The following is a 16799-nucleotide window of genomic DNA, read 5'->3' as shown; positions in this document are numbered from 1 at the left end:
GAGAGATAATTTCAAGTTTCTTTGCAATGACATCACTTTTAATTTTGGTTTGAGATGAGTAGGCATTCTGAAGAGCTAAGGTTACAACATATGTGCTACGATAAAAAATAAGAAAGAAAATAGAAATTAATACAACTTAAGGGTTTCGCTCAAGGACCCACGCTTTATTTATTATTGTAATGACTTTTCAATTGCCTAAAATGTTAAAATATGTTTTGCGATGAATAAGGGAAGAAAGCGCGATTGAATTTGAAAAATATTCGGATAAAACAAGCAGGGCCTCAATTCCGACTAGTACCTACAGATAGAAAAATAAAACTGACCAACTTGAAATTTTTAATTTGATTTTAATTTTTAAATTAATTTTTTAAGATAACACCTGTGGCTTACAAATAGAATCTCTTTGTCACGTAATCAGTTAACCGGAAGTACATCGGCAGAGGTAGCTAACGAAACGTCGGCCTACAAAGAACTCACACTGTAGAAAACCCGAGAAGAGTTAACCAACAAATGGCTAATTACAGTGACTGCTATTGATGTAGGCTGCATTTTCCGGGTTTCACCGCGTCGTGGTTGCGTTGGTGACAACAGTTTCTCCTGCATTTCAGCAGGCGTCTTCAGGTCGAAACTGTTGTCACCAACGCAACCACGACGCGGTGAAACCCGGAAAATGCAGTCTACATTGCCAGCGCACCGCGGAAGCCTTCGCACCAACAGTCACTGCTATTGTTTGTCTACCTTTTCAGATAATTAGTTCCGACTAGTACAGTCAGGTGGGGATATAAAAACTGACCAAATTAACTTGAAATTTTTAAATTGATGATTAAGATAACACCTGTGGCTTACAAATAGAATCGCTTTGTCACGTAATCAGTTAACCGGAAGTACGTTTCAGACCCTGAGCCCTTAGTACTGAGGACAATGCACTCTCAGTCACCTTGTCTGTAGTTGGCGGATATCCAGTGGCGGTACCATGATACATACTTTGCCATAACTACGCGCACTTGAGCCAAATTACCGCACATCAAGGGAAAGAGTGTGTGAGGTTGATTATTTGAGAATCCAGAAAACTACGTGAACTGTGAGAGGAAAGAACAGCAGTATGGAAGACGGTGTTTGCTACTGATTAGGCGATGCTGGTGAAAAGCAAATGGCTAATATACGCTTCAGTTCTTTCCCGGCGTATGTTACAGGTGAAATCTTGTCTCGGGTTTTCCACCTGGTGAATTGTTTGTAGGCCGTCGTTTCGATAGCTACATATACCATCGTCCCAATTTCTGCCGTCTGCCAATGCCCAGAGGACGACGGCATAGGTAGATAACAAAACGTCGGCCTACAAACAACTCACCCGGTGGAAAACCTGAGAAGATTTTACTAGCAAAAGGCTATTTACAGTCACTGCTATTTTTTGTACACTTTTTCAGATATTTAGGCCAGTATTTATAATATTTTTCAGCAGAAATATCACTAAATATAACTATCTAATTAAAAATATTCGGAAAAGACCACTTCTTACAAAGAGATAAAGGTTTAGAAGTTTCTCGGGGTTTCCACCGGTTGATGTTCTCCATTTCTCCCGACGTTTCTGATACGCCGGGAAAACCTAAGATCATACAGATAAAGGTTTAATGATAGAGCAGACGTCCCTTGACTCACACGTAAATATCTTCACTGTAATGTTCTGTGACATGATCCCAATAAATTATCAATCCGCTCATATAGGATTGATGAAAATTTATTGATGCGGGAATGGCGTAAGAATACCTGATTAAAATATATGCTTCGCAATCTATGAAAACTATAGATGAAGAATTTGGTACTTAAAATGGCTGGGTTCGCCTCAGCTAGGTAATATAAAACAAATATCACCTCCATTCAATCGGGATTACATTGCTTATGCATTAAATTATAATAGAAGATATATTTTGACACATACCCAAGATTTTTTGATACTTTTCCCTTCAATTTTACACCGAAAATCATTTGCATGTACACTTTTTACATCCAAAAGATTACCACCAGGCCAATATCTAATCGCATGCGAAGATTAATTCTAAACAATTAAATAAAAGGCAGTTGAAATTTTCCACAGTTATTAATGCGTGCGATGCGTTTCTGCTCACAGAGACAGTACGAGACCAGTCTCATACCAGATGCTGGCTCTCTCGTACCAGGTGATAATGTATCGTGTAAACAATCCTTCAAGGCGAAATCGAGCGACCTGCAGTGACACAACTTCGCGGGTAACTCTACAATACCTTCATAATAGGCATAATTGTACAATTTATTGTATCACCCCTCAATTTTAACGTGTCGTACGCATTAAATAATTGCGGAATAGTGCAACTACCTTTTATCTCAATACGTCGAAATTCCACAATATCAAGCCTGAATCGGTTGAACTTGTTAATTCTAAATGTTGAAAATAGTAGGTACTTCAGCGGCGTATACATCCTAAATGCAAAATTGGGACTCCAACAAAAATATTCTCTGCATTCATTATTCGTATCACGCGGAGAGGCAGCGAACCGCGCATGCGCGAAGAAGGGCCCGTCCTTCGCGAGGAGCATCGCGTATAGGACCGAATGAGGGGAAAAAGAAGGTGGGGTAATCAGAGGAGGGAGGGGGAAGTAGGAGGTGGGGGACGCGGGGGATTTGGTGCATAGAGTGGTGCGGGGCGACTGGAGGGGAAGTGTTTTGAGGGGGAAATGAGGAGAGAGAAACGACGCTAGCCCTACGGAGCACGCACTACGAAGTCAGAGGCAAGTCGCGTTTGGTGCACTGCGGGACGTGTTATCGCTACCTTCCTTTCGCTCTCCGTCCATCTCCACTACACTTCTACCTCTACAACTGCCATACCCTTCGCGGTGTCAAGGGTGCGGGATAATTAGCTGCAAGCGGTGATCAAAGGTTAACGGAGAGAGCCAAACATGTTCGGAGGATTCGGCGGAGGTGAGTAGTCTCTTAATAACAGTTTTTTAAAAAATCGTGCAAGGAGATGCGTTCATTATGTTCCACTATTTTTTCGCGATGGGACCAGGGTGTCATGCTTGTAAGTGGGTGACGTCTAGTCGGTCGTGGTTGTGTTACAATGCTCATCAGTGATAACATGAGTAGCCTCTCAATAACAGTTTTTAAAAAATCGTGCTAGGAGATGCATTTATAATGTTCCACTAATTTTTCGCGAGGGTGCCAGGGATTCATGCTTGTTAGTGGATGACGTCACGTCGTCGCGGTTATGTTACTATGTTCATCGGTGATATTATGAGCAGTTTCTCAATAGAAGTTGAAAATAACTTACGAGGAGACGCATTTACAATGTCCACCATTTTTTTCGCGATTGGACTACGAAGTCATGCTCGTTAGTGGGTGACGTCACGTCTTTTTTGGTTTTGTTACTGTGTTCATCTGTGATATCATGCTGTTTGTGCCGATGTCGGTGCGTTAGTGGTGGCGTCACGGTGTTAAGGTTGTTGTCACACGGGCAACGTTGATTATTAGTGGTGATTTTTTCAAGCCCTTATGATAGATATCATTGCATTTTACTGCCTTACCAGGAGCGAGGATGCTGATCGGTTTTTTTTCCTTGTTTAGTGAAGTACACTAGTTTTATTTGTTGTGAAATTGATTGCTCCTTGGTATTTTGAGAAGTTAATGTTCAGTACATATAAAAAATATTCCAAGAATACTTCCAAACCGTTCGCCAATTACCTATTCCGTCATCAAATTACTCGTTTTTCTCCTTATCAAAAATCTCGTATAAGTTAAAGTTTCTGAATACATGAAAGCGAGAGTGAACGCCAAAATGCTCCGTGTAACCACCCAACTAATGCGAAGACACGAACATGAAATAGAACCTGTTTTAATTTGATTCATGTATGTTCCGTTCCGTTCCACAAAAATCGTTCATGTAATCAGACATCAACTCGTACATGTTCATGCATCGTGTAATCAGGACTTCGTTAGGGCGAAATTGAGCGAGCTGCAGTTTGACAGCTTCGCGGTTAACCCTGCAGTGTCATATGAAAGGGCTAATTGTACAATTTATTATATCACCCCTCAATTTTATCAAAGTTGTTGCGATTGTCAAGTCATAGTTCTCGATCGTGTCATAAAATTGGCATGTTGCCCAGTTAATGCTTCTTGATGTCACATTTCTCAAATTTGAGGCGGTGCATACGCTTCCCTATATTGGCACGTAAAAAAAATTGAGATCGTCGAGGTGATGATGAGTACTAAGTATAATGGTGAGCCCAAGCAGCGGTTATCTTATAGAGAGTATAATTTTTTGGCTCAATGAAGTTTATAAGAACAAATGAGGACATGCCACAAAAGTTTTTGGCAATGATTTTCATGTTTATTCACGATGTTTCGTCTATATAAGTTTTTACTTGAGAAATACTCGTATATGTGTTATTATTAGGGAGAATAATAAAAATATAAAGATTTTTGCGATGAAAAGCTTCCCTAGATCCTCACCGTAGCTACGCCAATGGGTAGGATATATCCGCAGGGGGAAGGGGCGGAGCTCGTAACGATCTTTACTTACGACGCAATTCTGGCAGAACCACGAAGAAACCAGTTCTGGCCATTCCACATTGATACAGTCGCGATGGCTCCCTAACGCAAATACGAACCACATGCCTCCTTCCAGGAGAAATTATTAATGGTTCGCATCGTTCGCATATTTCTCTGCGACCGCTTCGATAATTTGTCACCACTGTCGGCGCTCAGAGGTAATTCCGTGACTGTCATTTAGCTGTCGCTTACCTTTTTATTTATTTTTTTTCCATTTATTTACATCCTCTTCGATTACTTAATATCCAATTTTATTCAAGAGTACTAAGTATTAATTTTATTTAATAATCAGTTTTTTAAGGACTTATAATTAAGTTTGGACCAAATTGTGCGATTAAAATTGTCTGAAACAATTAATATCGTAGGTTCAAAGTGGATATGATTGCGCTATCGCATAGTTAATATTCTGTAGCAGTGGCGTAAACTATGGGGGGATGAGGGGACAGATCCCCCCAGAAGCCTCAGAGAAATAAAAAGATATTTGAAACTATTGACTAGTTACCTATAGTAACTGAATATGCTTAAAATTTAGTTTTTGGTGCCAAAATGGCGTAAAATGTATTTCAGGGCATGTAATTTTTCAAAAATTTCACCAGATTTTGCCTGCGGGGGGGGGGGGGGGTCGCCATCCCATTCCCCTCCCCCAAGGCATATTCCTAGTTATGCCACTGTTCGCGTTGAAAACATCATTCAATTAAGCTCAATGATTAATGTTTCAGGCAATTATAATCGTACTTTCTTCGCCCAAATTTAATTATTTACTATCCTTCAAAATTCTAAGTATTAGATCAAATTTCGAAAACCCTGGACGCCCGAGAAAAACAGTTTTCATGGTAGCTATTAAGTGGATACAAAACCATTTTGCGTTTCCATAGCTCAGTGAATAAGGAGTTGCGACCCCATGCTTATGGACAAAGAAATGTTTAAAGTTGTCTCCCCTACCACATCCTGAAGTATTGCAGATTCCTCCTGAAACACCCTGTATATAACGTCTGTCCTCAATTATCGATCAAAAACTATCGGGTGTAACGTAGGTGCCCATCTTCTTCGTAATACGTACTTCATTGTTTCACCGTGTCTTCCACGAGTCACAGTCATTGCGAAGGAATGCGCTTCCTTTTCTGCAGCGTCGGCAAAAGTCACGCTTCACTGGACACTTCTCTCAACTCGGCATCTCTCCCGACGTGTATACGCGCAGTGCTTGGTTGCCAGAGGATACCCTTTGTAGGGGGGAATTCCCAGCGAAAACGTTACTGATGTTGCGCCTCGCTGATTTTCTCATCAGAACGTTTCCGAAAATATTATAACGAAGTTTTCCGCGGTAATGATTTTATCCATGCATTTTTATCGGGTTTACTTCCGCGTCAGTTTGACTGTGGACAACATTTACTCCCTGACGACGCTAATATCGGTCACAAATACAACAACTAATTCGTGAAAGTTGATGAGAATTAACAATAACAAAACGTGTAATGACATTGTGAATTTTTGTTACTATCGAATTACTACGCAAGGTGTGCCATTAGTTTTAGCATGCTGAATTCCAAAATAAATTCAAAGTGGGTAATTTTTGGGAAATTTGTTCAAATTTGAGGCCATTTATTTTGTTATTATAAAAGTAACCTGCAAAAAACTGTATGCGTCCAAAGTTGCACTAATGTTTAGAAAAAACTGTGCAAAGTTTCAACTAGCATGAAAAACTATTTTTGAGGGTTTTTCCAGCCTTTTTCGATTTCAGCCCAAAGTGTGTCGTATTGTATGGGCGCGATCTCGCGTGCGACGCACAAGTAGGCGTTGCCCTCGTAGTACGCAACTCCCGCGCATATGCTGCGTCGCCACGGTCGGGTCCTCCCTTGGCTTCATCCAGGGGGCGCGGAGGGGTGAGGGGTCACGTGCCTGGGAAGGGGTATGGGTAAGTTATCAACAGAGGGAAGAGTTTTGGAGAAAAGCGACAACTATAAGAGGTGCAAGGTGGGGCTACATCGAGGGAAGGTGAATCAGGTGATTCAATGGGCCATTTCGGTCCAAGGGAAAGAGTAGATATTATTGGCGAGATGTCATACTAGAGCCACTGCCCAACCATTTTTTCCTCCCGGGCCCCTATTTGCATATAACTACTATTGTCCCCACAAAAATGTAACGTGCACATTTTTTTACGTAATTTCACTACGGGTAGGTGGCACTTTTAGTTATAAATAATTGTATAAATAGAAATTTTATTTTAAATATCCCGTGTAATATGCATGCATACTTCCTGGTTAAGATATACATGGTTCTTGGCGTCCGCCATTACTGATGACCAAGGGGCACGCGAACCATCGGTTGGGAACCGCTGCTTTATGCCATCACAATGCCGATGTCAAAAAATCCAAGGGAACTCTGTTATATCATTTGCCGTTTTTCGGTATCTTTTTCTCGCGAAGACGTATCGTATCTCATTCAGTGTGACTTTCGCCAATAACCGTAGTAGAAGTGGTCATTTTTAGTTGAAAATCGTCTCGCATGCGTTAAACGTGTGGTTTATATGATTTATTAGTTCCATTACGTATTACTGCCGTGCATTTCCTCTTAAAAAGTGGACATCGATGTCTGGTAAAGCCGCGAGTGGCAATTTTGAAATCTGATTTTAATACGCACGGAGTGACAACGATTATAGCGGCGGAGTTGAGAATCCTCTAATGTAATATTCGTGCCAAAAAACCATCGAGGAACAAGCGTGGCTGTTACACATAGACCTTGGACTCGGGCGACCGACCCCCTCGGGCGTGTCCCTCACAACGTAACCAAGCCATTGTTGTGGACGGGGGCGAGGCGTTCGCTTCTACACTCCGCGATGTGGGAGTTACCACGAACAACCAGGGGCCAATTTTCTCATTTAGCGAGCGCTAATGAAAATGAATGGGTGGCGCGGTGGCCTTGTGGGTAGGTCTGAGATCTGAAGGGTCTCTACTTCGAATCCAGGGCAGCGTCTTTTCCTCAGGAGCCCGATATTTAAGGTGTAGGTTGTACAACGTTGCATTTTTTCTTCCTATTTCATCTAATATATTGTACTAAAATAACAATGATATGCAGTTTTACACGAAATGAATTTTCATCCTACACGGGTTTCAATGAAATAACGTCATCTTCAGAGTGATGTATAGCCGGAATTTTTGGCTTCTACAGTAGATAATATTTTAATGATATAAGATCAACATACTCTATCATATACCATTTTTTCGTAAGAACTTGTGATCAACGACGAATCGGAATTTTATGGGCGAGAATATCACAACACTAAATTTCTCAATCAAATGACATCTGAAATTCTCGATATCTCACTTATATTGGACACAAACTGATGGTGAAAATAGAAACTTAACTAAGACGAATAAAAATTACATAAGGGTAATCGATTAGTTTCTACATTCATCTTGTTTCTTTCTCGTTTCATAAACAAGCTGTCTCGAGGGAATCGACTTCTTCGTCCGCAGGCAAAGACCTATTTATATGGACTGACTCCAAGTTCTCAGCTGTGTCAAAGCAATTATATTTATTATGCGAAAAAATAATGAAAATTATCCTCGTGTTTACGCCAAATGCCTCGTAAAACATTAATAAACCACGACCACTTACGTGGACTGCGATGCATAAGTAATTTAAGTCTGTCGCTGCGTGTATCCAGTCTGTTACCGCGATATTTAAGTAATGTATTCCCCGTTTTCCAGTTGATTTCCTTTAAAATTTACATCTATGTCATACATCATCGATTTCTACCCGAGTTATCGCGGTTCTAGCAAAATCTCTTGAGGTTGATCCCAACACAAGACCACTGACAAGTGAATTCCACCGCTTCACACGCGGCTGAGTTGCGATATACCAAAAATTATAAAGATAATTATATAATTCTTGCTTTATCAACTTTATTTCTTAAGAAAAAGGTGAATACTTCTCTAATCTCCTCGTGAAGAGCTCCTTGATTTAAATGCTGTGTGTCGGTAATTTGAACGGTTGCATGTGTCGCGGCACCTGTATCCACGGGCCCGCTTCCTCTTCCAACGAAAGAACTGCGTCACTTCGATTTGACCGCCGAATCTCTTAAGCTTTCTCTCTTATTCCAATCATACTTTTGGATATCGTGACTGTTTTTTGTTCGGACTTATTATCCTTAGTCATATTCAAAACAAAGGTATGTTTTCGTGCATTCAAATCGAATCGACAAATATTAAAGAGGTCGCTGGTGTAGTTGGATGTTACTTTAATCTTCAATTTGTACGATGTCTCAGATTTTAAATCCGGACTCAAAGTCTTCAATTGCAATAAATTCTACGCGTGCGGAATATTTTCGTGTCCAAGCGGCTGAAGCAAATTAGGTTTTCAAAAATTGTAAAAATTTGGACTTAACATCGAGAATTCTTCATTTATAGCCAAATGCGAATAATAAGATGAAAGATGGAGCAAGATGCAAAGATTTTGTACGTATTCAACGATAATAAAAAATAACTACTATAGTAAAAAATGAAAAAAAAGAATGATGCCCATTGACTTTAATAAGCTTAACTATAGAGAAATTTTCATAATGACAACAAAACAATCATGGTGGTGTATCTTAAAGGCTAGTATAATTCCACGATGATAGCTAATGCGCTTAAATATTTCAGAAAATTAATATCTTCACTCATTTTTACTAGTACTTAACAAATAAAAAAATCCTTGCTTGTTTTTTCTAAACGACAATAAAGGCTGGTGAAAAAACGTACAATGCTCTTCTAATTAGTACACTATATATTTCAGGAGGAAACATATCAGTCGCTTGAGGGAATATACCCCGCCCCGTGTGCATTTACTTTAAAAGACTTAAAATCTCATGAATATGTATAATTTTTCACATCCGCTTCCCCAAGTTTGCTCAGAAAGAAACTCGTTGTTCGCAACCGCGGTTTTGTAGGAGGCGCGGGCGTTGAATAATTCTAGGCGTGACACCCGAATGAAAATTCAAAAATTTTGTCACATTTGGATGTTTACCGATTGTACTCGACATGTCTAACTGTTTTCCGCTAAAATCTATTGCAAAGTGGTAGAAGTTGAAAACGACGGAGCACATCATTTTAAGAGGCTATTTTACACGACTTCAATTCGGTACTCAAGCTGATGCATGGTGAAAATTTCATCATTTGAGCGATGAATTTTAAAAACCGATGCAATAATGCGTAAGCTATTACATAGCTCAGTTTTATCTTTTCAGGCTCTATTCAACGCCCAAATCAAACGCGCATTCTGGTGAATAAAAAAGGAAAAACAATCAGTAAAAGATTTTGTGATTGTCAGAAATTCCAAAATGGACACAGTTGACCGAAATGAAGGAGCTAGCCTGAATGTAGAGAATTCAAGCTAATACGGATTAAGATAGAGTGTTCTCAACAGTAACCTAGTAATATTTACTTGATGGCAATGCCGTCATTCACCCATCCAAACAGCGATTGAAACATTGAGGGAGTGAGTTCGGATAACATTTGAGAATGTAGCTTCCCTACTTTCGTGCACGTGGTAACAGACCCATACACAAAATGAAACACTTTGGAATGAACGTGTTTGGAATCGCGGCATTGGTATGTTCGTACGCTTTTCAGCGATGCGTAAAGGATTGCAGAAGGGTAGGCGACCAAGCGAATAGAGCGACATATGTTCTCGGAGCAATCGAAGCGAGACGCTATTCGTGCAAACTACTTCCTTCCTGTCGATAGAAATTAATCCCACATCATTACTCAAGAATCCTTCGCATAGAAACACTAGAGCAAACTTATGCTTGCACTTTTCTTTGAGTTACTGCTAATAGCAGCCAACTTGCGGTTCTCATCGCACAATTTTAAGCCTACCGGTTACGATAATACAACGTCATTTTAAGGCTATACAACAATACAGGGAAGAGCAGGAATTGAAGAAGAGAGAGAATACACAAAGTAATAATTCGTTAGTACTATAGAGTATTACTGTTGTACCTTTACGGAGTGACCTTAGAAAAGCTACTTTGGTATACGAAACATAAAGGTGCGTTTACACTTAGTAACATGTTATATAAACGTGTTACATGTAACAAGGTACTTGTAACATATGTTTTATAACAAGAGTCTAGCGATGCCAAATATGCACAAGTAACATGTTTCAGATTCTGTCGCAGCCCATCCGTCAACTGACTATCCCCACCATGCGCCTCACCTCTTTTCTGTAACATGTTACACATTTTCCCACTTCGTGCGGGAAACCAAAAACTTGTTATAAAACATGAATTTTGGTTTGTAACAAAATGTTACATGTAACTTGTTACACGGATTTGCAACTTTTTCGTAAAACATGTTATATGTAACTTGTTTATGATACATGTTACATAATGTAAACGCACCTTAAGATTCATCCCTTTCAACAGACTGGCGTACATAAAAATAAAATGGAAGGATTGCGAGAAAATGTACATCGGTCCAATAGGCCGGAACTTTACCACCCGGATGAAGGAACACAGAAAATTCTGGGAAAAAGGCACGAAAATTACAAAAGAGGATCCTCAAGTCGGCCTCTAAATGTGTTGTCACCAACCGCGCTTTCATATGGGTTAGCAAAAGTCGCCACTCGTGTCGTTGACGGACAAATTGATCCGGGTTTCACGAGGAAATAAGGTGTAATTAGGGGTGTTATACCAAAATTTATATACATGATGATGTGATCTATAAAATTTATAAATTTTCAATGCTGTTCCTCGCAATTAAAAACATTTTACTGCAAAATATTGGAAAAAAGTGGATCGCATAGCACTTATCACCTCGCCGCGGATATTTTTGAAAGCCGATTAAAATGCGAACGAAGCGGAAACAGAAATCAGCCTTCTATGAGATGGAATTGGGCCTCCTCTATGCAGTCCCCTTGGAAGAAGGATACACCACATCTCTCGTGGCGAAACATCTCCTCGAAGAGAAACATTCTTGCGATGTTGACCCGTAGATCCCAACGTGGAGAAAAAGGGAAGAAACTGGACACGCTTAAAAAGTAGGAAATTGTTCAAGATGCATGCATTTCTTTGATCAAGAAAAAATATTCGTGGGCCACTCCCCACTCTTTGCCATCCCATTTCCTAATTGCACTACCCAATGACGCATCTACCCTCACCCCCTTCCTCAACCTCCCCCTTCCTCGGGCGAACTGTATAAATATAGCTACTGGTTTCAACAATTTCACGCTGTACTTGAAATTGACCTGACGGTCGAAACACTTTATTAAATAAGTCACATTATTAAATAAATGTTTGAAAAAAATTGCTATCCCTCTTTTCATTGAATCTGTAAGCAATGTCGTTGCAAGGCAAGAAGGACAATTTCTGACAGAGGAGTTCTATCAAGCACCCCTTCATTTTGCGTTTCGTTTCTGCGTTGAAGTAGTCAGTCGGTGAGGGTTGGAGGGAGTACCCTTCGAGTGTACGGGAATGAGATAGGGTGTGGTGGGTGGAGGTAAGGGGTTCCTTGTCGATCGATCTTGCCGCGGAGTGTTTTCCACGAATCTCTTCCTCCTTAGAAGACGGAGAGATAGATGGAGAGAAACTCGTTGAAGAGAGATGCCCACATAAAGAGTCGTCTGGGCGTATGTAGGTCAAGGCGTGTCAAACGATTCTGATCGTAGTACTATAAAACACACGACGTTACGCAACTAAAAACTCGCGCCAATCCTCTTACCACCACTGTCCCGAAATAATTTTAGCGGTCCTTAGTCGAATAATTACCGGAGGAATAATTAATGCGATAAGAGATAGGCAAAATATTTGTTGTGAATCAATTCGCAGTTTTTTGACGAGAAGGAGAGTCTGTATCAAAATAATTTATGCATATAAGGAAGTAAGTATGCGACTACACGATTCAAAACGACCGATTTTCGCGAATATTGATTATGAAAATGTTTTGTCTTCATAGATGAAATCCATAGAGTTTAAAAATTAAAATTAGCGAACATTAAATGTGAGTAATTAAATTGTTATATTTTGAATTTAAGACTTACACCAGCTAATTTGAGAGGGTATGAGTGGGATTTTCATGTAAATAACGTGATATGACTTTACATGAAACATTCATTTCGTGATACCTATAAACCTTAACCAAAATCTCGCACCAATCCATTTACCACCACTGCACCGATATTATTTTAGGGTTCCTCGGCCTAATATTTACCGGAGGAATACGTAATTTAATACGAAATGGGTAAAAAATATTTTAATTGTATTTTATAGCAAAATGGAAATTACTCCTAAAATATTTCTTCCAAATCGAAGTGAGTAAAAACATAAAGTTTCCAATCGTACTAAATAAATGAAAGGATATGGTATCGTCGTCAGCCAATCAGATCCATTGCGTGATCTCGGATTCTACCATTTCAATCTTGCTCGCATGCGGAGAAGCCGAAAATCCCTCTTGTATAGAGGTTGTTTGAGGAGGAATATGCAATACTTCAGGAGTTGGTAGGGGAGACTATTTTAAGCATTTTTGGGCCATAAACATGGAGTCGCACTCCTTAGTTACAAAGTTATAACAACGCATACATTTTAAAAATACACTTTGCTATCTTCGAGCTTAATTAAACAAGAGATTTGAGTGACTTTTAACAATACGCATCTCAACCATGTGAGATTCTTTCAGACAGGTATAATCGCGCAATTTTGTCCAATCTAAATCATTCAATGTCCTGAATAATCAAGAGTATAAAATAAAATGCCGAAAAGGCACGATACCTAAGAAACACCGCTTTCATGGAAACTGCAAATTAAATTAAAAAAAAATTTTTGCGTCGCCATGGCTCAGTAAATAACGGTTTGCGATCCCTTGCTTATGGACAAAAAATACTTAAAATTGTCTCCTTTACCAACTCTTGAAGTATTGCAGATTCCCTCCTGAAATATCCTGAATTATAAGCGTTCCTGACCCATCGGAGCACTTTCAATTTTGGCCAAATCATGTAATTTTGCTAAGTCGTGAATTATTATCACCACAACAGGGGAAGATACGGTGTTGCGTCATGGGGTTCAACACAAATTGTAAGAACAGGCAGAGTGACCAAAGGTTCGAGGGACATAGCCCCCAGCAAGCGATAGTGAGCCATGATGGAGGAGTGAGATCCCGTCGGTACTAGGGACACACACGCGATTTCGTCTTTTCGGCTTTACCCCGCCTTTGTCTTTGCGGGCCCGATCCAAGGGGCCCCGCCCACTCTCATGTCTGCCTCACCCGTCTGCTGAATACCGTCTCCGCGACCGCAGACGGCGCGCGCTGGACCGAGAATACACGGAGAGATTCGCCACCCGTGACACTTCATGGCGGGAGGCACGCGAAACAAAAACTCGTTCCGTCGAAAAAAACAAAAACTTGAGCGCTACGCGCCGCGTCTGAAGGGCTCACGTCGTCGCTAGCTGGGGAATGCTGAAATGAAACTGGTCAGATAATACCGCAACCGAAACTGAGAAGGTGTACCGAGGAAGAAAAAAATTCCTGGAACTCAGGGAAGAAGACTAAAAATAACTTGCGGAAGGAAAGAATATTTGGGAATGTCGGTAAACGGGTGTTATCAAATGGGTTGACCACTTTGGCACCACTTTTTTTCTCTTAGCGACTTGATATACCCGGTATTGATATTTCATGTGTGGCTTTTTAACTTAATCGATTAATGATCTTTGGTCAGAATGTTTACCAAAGGTTTAGAAATTAAAAAAAAAAGCACCATTATATTTTTCGGTGAGAGTGACCATTTGTAAAATCGATTTAGATCGATACGTGTAATTGATTTATATCTTTGGTAGGATTTGACTCAAGTTTAAAAATGTCGACAAAAATAGCAAAATCAACATTACATTATTCGGTCAGATTGATCATATTTTTTAACCAAAACTAATTGAATCTCAATGAATATGGGCTTATTCAAACCTCAATAAGTTTTTGACCATTTTTCGATACCCCAGTGATTTAAAGACAAATGCAAGATGACAAACAATAAGTTTTTTGTTACACCATATAACCCGCAACAATGAAGTGATTATTTAACATTTGCTCCGTTTCTACGGTAAATGATCTGATAACTGTATTTTATCCAGTTAATGGCATAGAACTCAGTGCATAAATTGACAAGATAGGTCACTGAAATGGAAAGATACCTTGATCTTGTAGTTGCTAGTCTCCTTTACGACTTTACGATGCGAATTAAGTCTTTTGAGCCACTAACAATATGAGTCGACAAAATGCTTTTAAAAACAAATTTTAGCGAAAGCTGAGAATGAGTTATTACTCTAACTTGTTCTCTATATTTTTATGGGAATACCTGTATTTCAATGGATAATAGGTTAGTGAAAAATCAGCAATAGCGTCATGCCAGCGAAAAACCAACACTGAGTCAATGAATGCTCAGAAAAAACTAAACTGAGGTGATATTTCATATGTTGAATGTCGCCAGAATGTGATTCATTTTTGGCACCTCACCCTTTTGCCTCATCTCCAAGAAGAAACTCCATTTGGTCGGTGCGGCAGGCGAAATCAATACACACCTCTCAGCCATAACCCAACGCCCTCAGGCACAACTCAACTGCATTTCTTAAGGAAAATGTAGTTAACACACAAAAGAGGCAAAACAGCAAGGAACACTTACCAAAACCACGTAAGTCATTCGCAGCTACTCCATTTTATCAACTGGAAATAGATCATTATCAGTGCAAAATAGGGAGCATGAAGTTATACATCATCATCAGAAGGTAATAATCCGAATATTACGTCGACACGGCTCTTCACTCAATCAGATAATTTTTAGCACGTAAAAATGATTCTACTGTTCTGCATCCTTCATCACCTTCTCCATATGCGAGGGCAAGTCAATTGTTATCCGTAATTTAGCTATATCTTTGTTTATTTTGGTAGTACCGTCGTTTTACGTTGATGACGCATGCTTTGTTCATTTGTTGTTATGTATTTGCAAGTTTCAAGCTGTTAGGTTAGTTTCGCTATCGCTGTCTATCATGGCTGCTCCGTTATCCATTTGCACCAAAAAAGATTAACGTTCAGTGATCCGTTTTTTGTGGACGGAAGGTGTATAGGGGCCGAAATTCATCGAAGACTTTCAGTAAAGTACGGGAACAGTGTTTTGCCATAACAAAGTGTCTAAAAATGAATTGAAACATTCCAAAGTGGTCGAACAAGTGTTGCGTACGATAAAGGAGCCGGACGACTGTTTACCGCCACAAATGAAGAAAACATTGAGCGTTCACGTGAAATGATTCTTTACAGACGAGTAGCTATTGACGAAGTGACACATCGTCTGCAAATTAGTCACCGTTATACATGATACTGCCTACGAATTTTATTTAAAATTCGTAGGCAGTACTGAACTATTATATACATAAAATGTTACCAACTTTTAAAACTACATTGCGGAAAATAATTGACTTACCCATGTATCTCATCCGAGGTCTTCCTTTGCCACTTTCCTCTTCCACTTGCACTGCTATAAACTAATGAAACATTTCCAAGTGGCCAAAGAGTTATATCAGAGAATTTTGGAGGATTTGGTTACAAGATGCACCTTTTTTTCCACGTTTTCACAAAAGCAATAACGGAATTCAAACAAAATGCTAGGAGATGTGAATTCAGCCTCGGACAATTGTAATATTTTTTTAAGGTTGAATTAACGGCGCCATTTTTGACGCATGTACGCTGATAATGTCCCTTCAAGTCACATTTTTAGCGTCACATCAAGTGCCGCGGTGCAAGAATCAGTCGTTTCTTATAGAACTGCAATGGGTTCACTCAAAAAAGTTCTCCTAATTTTTTTGGAAAAGGAGGTCTGTATTCTAGAAATTGTGCAAATTGACCTCAAACCAGGAGTTTTATCCCGATGTCGTGAGGGACAAATAGTATTTCTTACCAGAGAATTCAAGATCATCAAAGAGATGATTACCGTCAGATATTTGATTTTTTTTCTGGATCAATAGATGAAAAGGCGTGAGAGGAAATATATTTATTGAACCACTTCGAACTATTCAAGAACCTTTCCTTTGAACACCTGATTCCAGCATATTCAATCCATTATCAAGGGATTGAACGTATTTGTAGTGCTGAATTTACGTTGAAACTAACTCCATTCGTTTACCATATTTCCAACGAGATTCCCTCGAGCATCAATATTTGCTCGATTTCAGACCATTACCTGCTCTTTTTCTTGGAAATAAAGAG

The 16799-nt window shown here is 39.6% G+C and overlaps 1 protein-coding gene across 2 annotated transcripts in view; it reads left to right on the top strand.

The window, feature by feature from the left end:
* Nucleotides 1–2740: 2740 nt before the first annotated feature.
* LOC124159140 overlaps nt 2741–16799 on the top strand; it is a 73409-nt gene continuing 59350 nt past the window's right edge. Inside the window, exon 1 of one of the 2 annotated variants that reach the window (XM_046534722.1) lies at nt 2741–2952. In XM_046534722.1, the coding sequence (XP_046390678.1) occupies nt 2931–2952 (22 nt within the window). In that variant the 5' untranslated portion in view covers nt 2741–2930. The remainder of the gene's footprint in view (nt 2953–16799) is intronic. The other variant, XR_006864907.1, reaches the window with a different exon arrangement.

Source organism: Ischnura elegans, chromosome 5 (genome assembly GCF_921293095.1).
Source record: "Ischnura elegans chromosome 5, ioIscEleg1.1, whole genome shotgun sequence".
NCBI classification, from domain to species: domain Eukaryota; kingdom Metazoa; phylum Arthropoda; class Insecta; order Odonata; family Coenagrionidae; genus Ischnura; species Ischnura elegans.
The sequence above is the reverse complement of the archived record's forward strand: the minus strand, read 5'-3'. Positions and strand labels throughout refer to the sequence as shown.